The sequence below is a fragment of the Echinops telfairi genome, unplaced genomic scaffold (assembly GCF_000313985.2).
Source record: "Echinops telfairi isolate 266 unplaced genomic scaffold, ASM31398v2 ScPeMD7_655;HRSCAF=1070, whole genome shotgun sequence".
Taxonomy (NCBI): Eukaryota; Metazoa; Chordata; class Mammalia; order Afrosoricida; family Tenrecidae; genus Echinops; species Echinops telfairi.
The window spans coordinates 16,875,564-16,876,861 of record NW_022104553.1 but is presented as its reverse complement, the minus strand read 5'-3'; the positions used below and the strand labels follow the sequence as shown (position 1 = coordinate 16,876,861).

The window sequence follows — 1,298 nt, the reverse complement described above, 5'->3', positions numbered from 1 at the left end:
TTTATGACTCATTCATTCATTCCTCATCCATCCATCCATTTGTGTATTCATTCATCCCCACATCCATCCATGCATTCATTTTCACTCATTCATTGCTCACCTACTCATGTACCTACTCATCTATTCATTCACTCCCCACACATCCCTCCCTCTATCCGTTGTCTACTCATTCATTCGTTCCCCACACAGCCATTCACACGTTTATTCATTCTCCCACCTTCACTCAAGGTTTTATGGATTCATTGCTCCACTCACTCACTCCCTAAACACCCAGCAGGGCAGTCTCTGGTCACTGGTGATTAGGCCCCTGCTTGTCCCTCTCCCATAGCGCTCCCTCCCCCCTTCATTGTCCAGCTCCTCACTCTAGGTGTGGCTGCCTCTTGACCCCGGCCCTCCCCCACTCCTACTGGGCACCACAGCCCCTGGTGAGATGGATGGAGGAGGCCCTGCCCTTGACTGTCCCTTCCTGGCCGTAGGCCGGCGTGAAGGACACGGAGAACCGCGTGGCCCTGCACGCCCTGACCCGGCCCCCCGCCCTGCTCCTCCTGGCGGCAGCCAGCAGCGGCCTGCGCTTCGTGCTAGCCTCCTTCGCCCTGGCCCTCCTCCTGCCCGTGTTCCTGGCCGTGGCTGCCGTCAAGTTGGGCCTCAGGTCCCGGTGGGGCTCGCTGCCCCCTCCCGGTGGCCTGGGGGGCCCCTGGGTGGCGGTGCGTGGCTCTGGCGACGTGTGCGGCGTCCTAGCCCTGGAGCCCGGCACCAACGCGGGCGACGGGGCGCGGGTCACCCGCCTGTCCGTCTCCCGCTGGCACCGACGCCGCGGCGTGGGCCGGAGGCTGCTGGCCTTCGCGGAGGCCCGAGCACGCGCCTGGGCAGGGGGCATGGGCGAGCCTCGGGCGCGTCTCGTGGTGCCCGTGGCCGTGGCCGCCTGGGGTGTGTCGGGCATGCTGGAGGGCTGCGGGTACCAGGCGGACGGGGGCTGGGGCTGCATGGGCTACCTGCTGGTGCGAGAGTTTAGCAAGGACCTGTGAGCCCAGCAGGTACGGAGGGCCTCCTGCGGCCCCTCCCGCCCAGGGTCAGCCTGACCAGTCCCCTGCCTTGGACACCTCCCTGCCCCGCCCTCTCCGGCCTGGGGGAGGTCACACGGGGCCTCAGCTGTCTCCCACACACTCCACTGCAGTTCCAGGCCCTGGTCCCCACTCAGTTTGGGGGAGAGTGCCCTCTGACCTCCCCTCCAGGGTCATTCCCTGGAGCCTCAGTCTTGTCCCTGGGCTGAGCCCATGCTGCTGCGGCTCCCAACTCTT

General features: G+C 65.3%; 1 protein-coding gene across 3 annotated transcripts in view; it reads left to right on the top strand.

The window, feature by feature from the left end:
• NAT14 (N-acetyltransferase 14 (putative)) overlaps positions 1–1,127 on the top strand; it is a 3,678-nt gene extending 2,551 nt beyond the window's left edge. For all 3 annotated transcript variants that reach the window (XM_045292962.1, XM_004715646.3, XM_045292961.1), the window contains exon 3: positions 477–1,127. In XM_045292962.1, the coding sequence (XP_045148897.1) occupies positions 477–1,025 (549 nt within the window). In that variant the 3' untranslated portion in view covers positions 1,026–1,127. The remainder of the gene's footprint in view (positions 1–476) is intronic.
• The last annotated feature ends 171 nt before the right edge of the window (positions 1,128–1,298 follow it).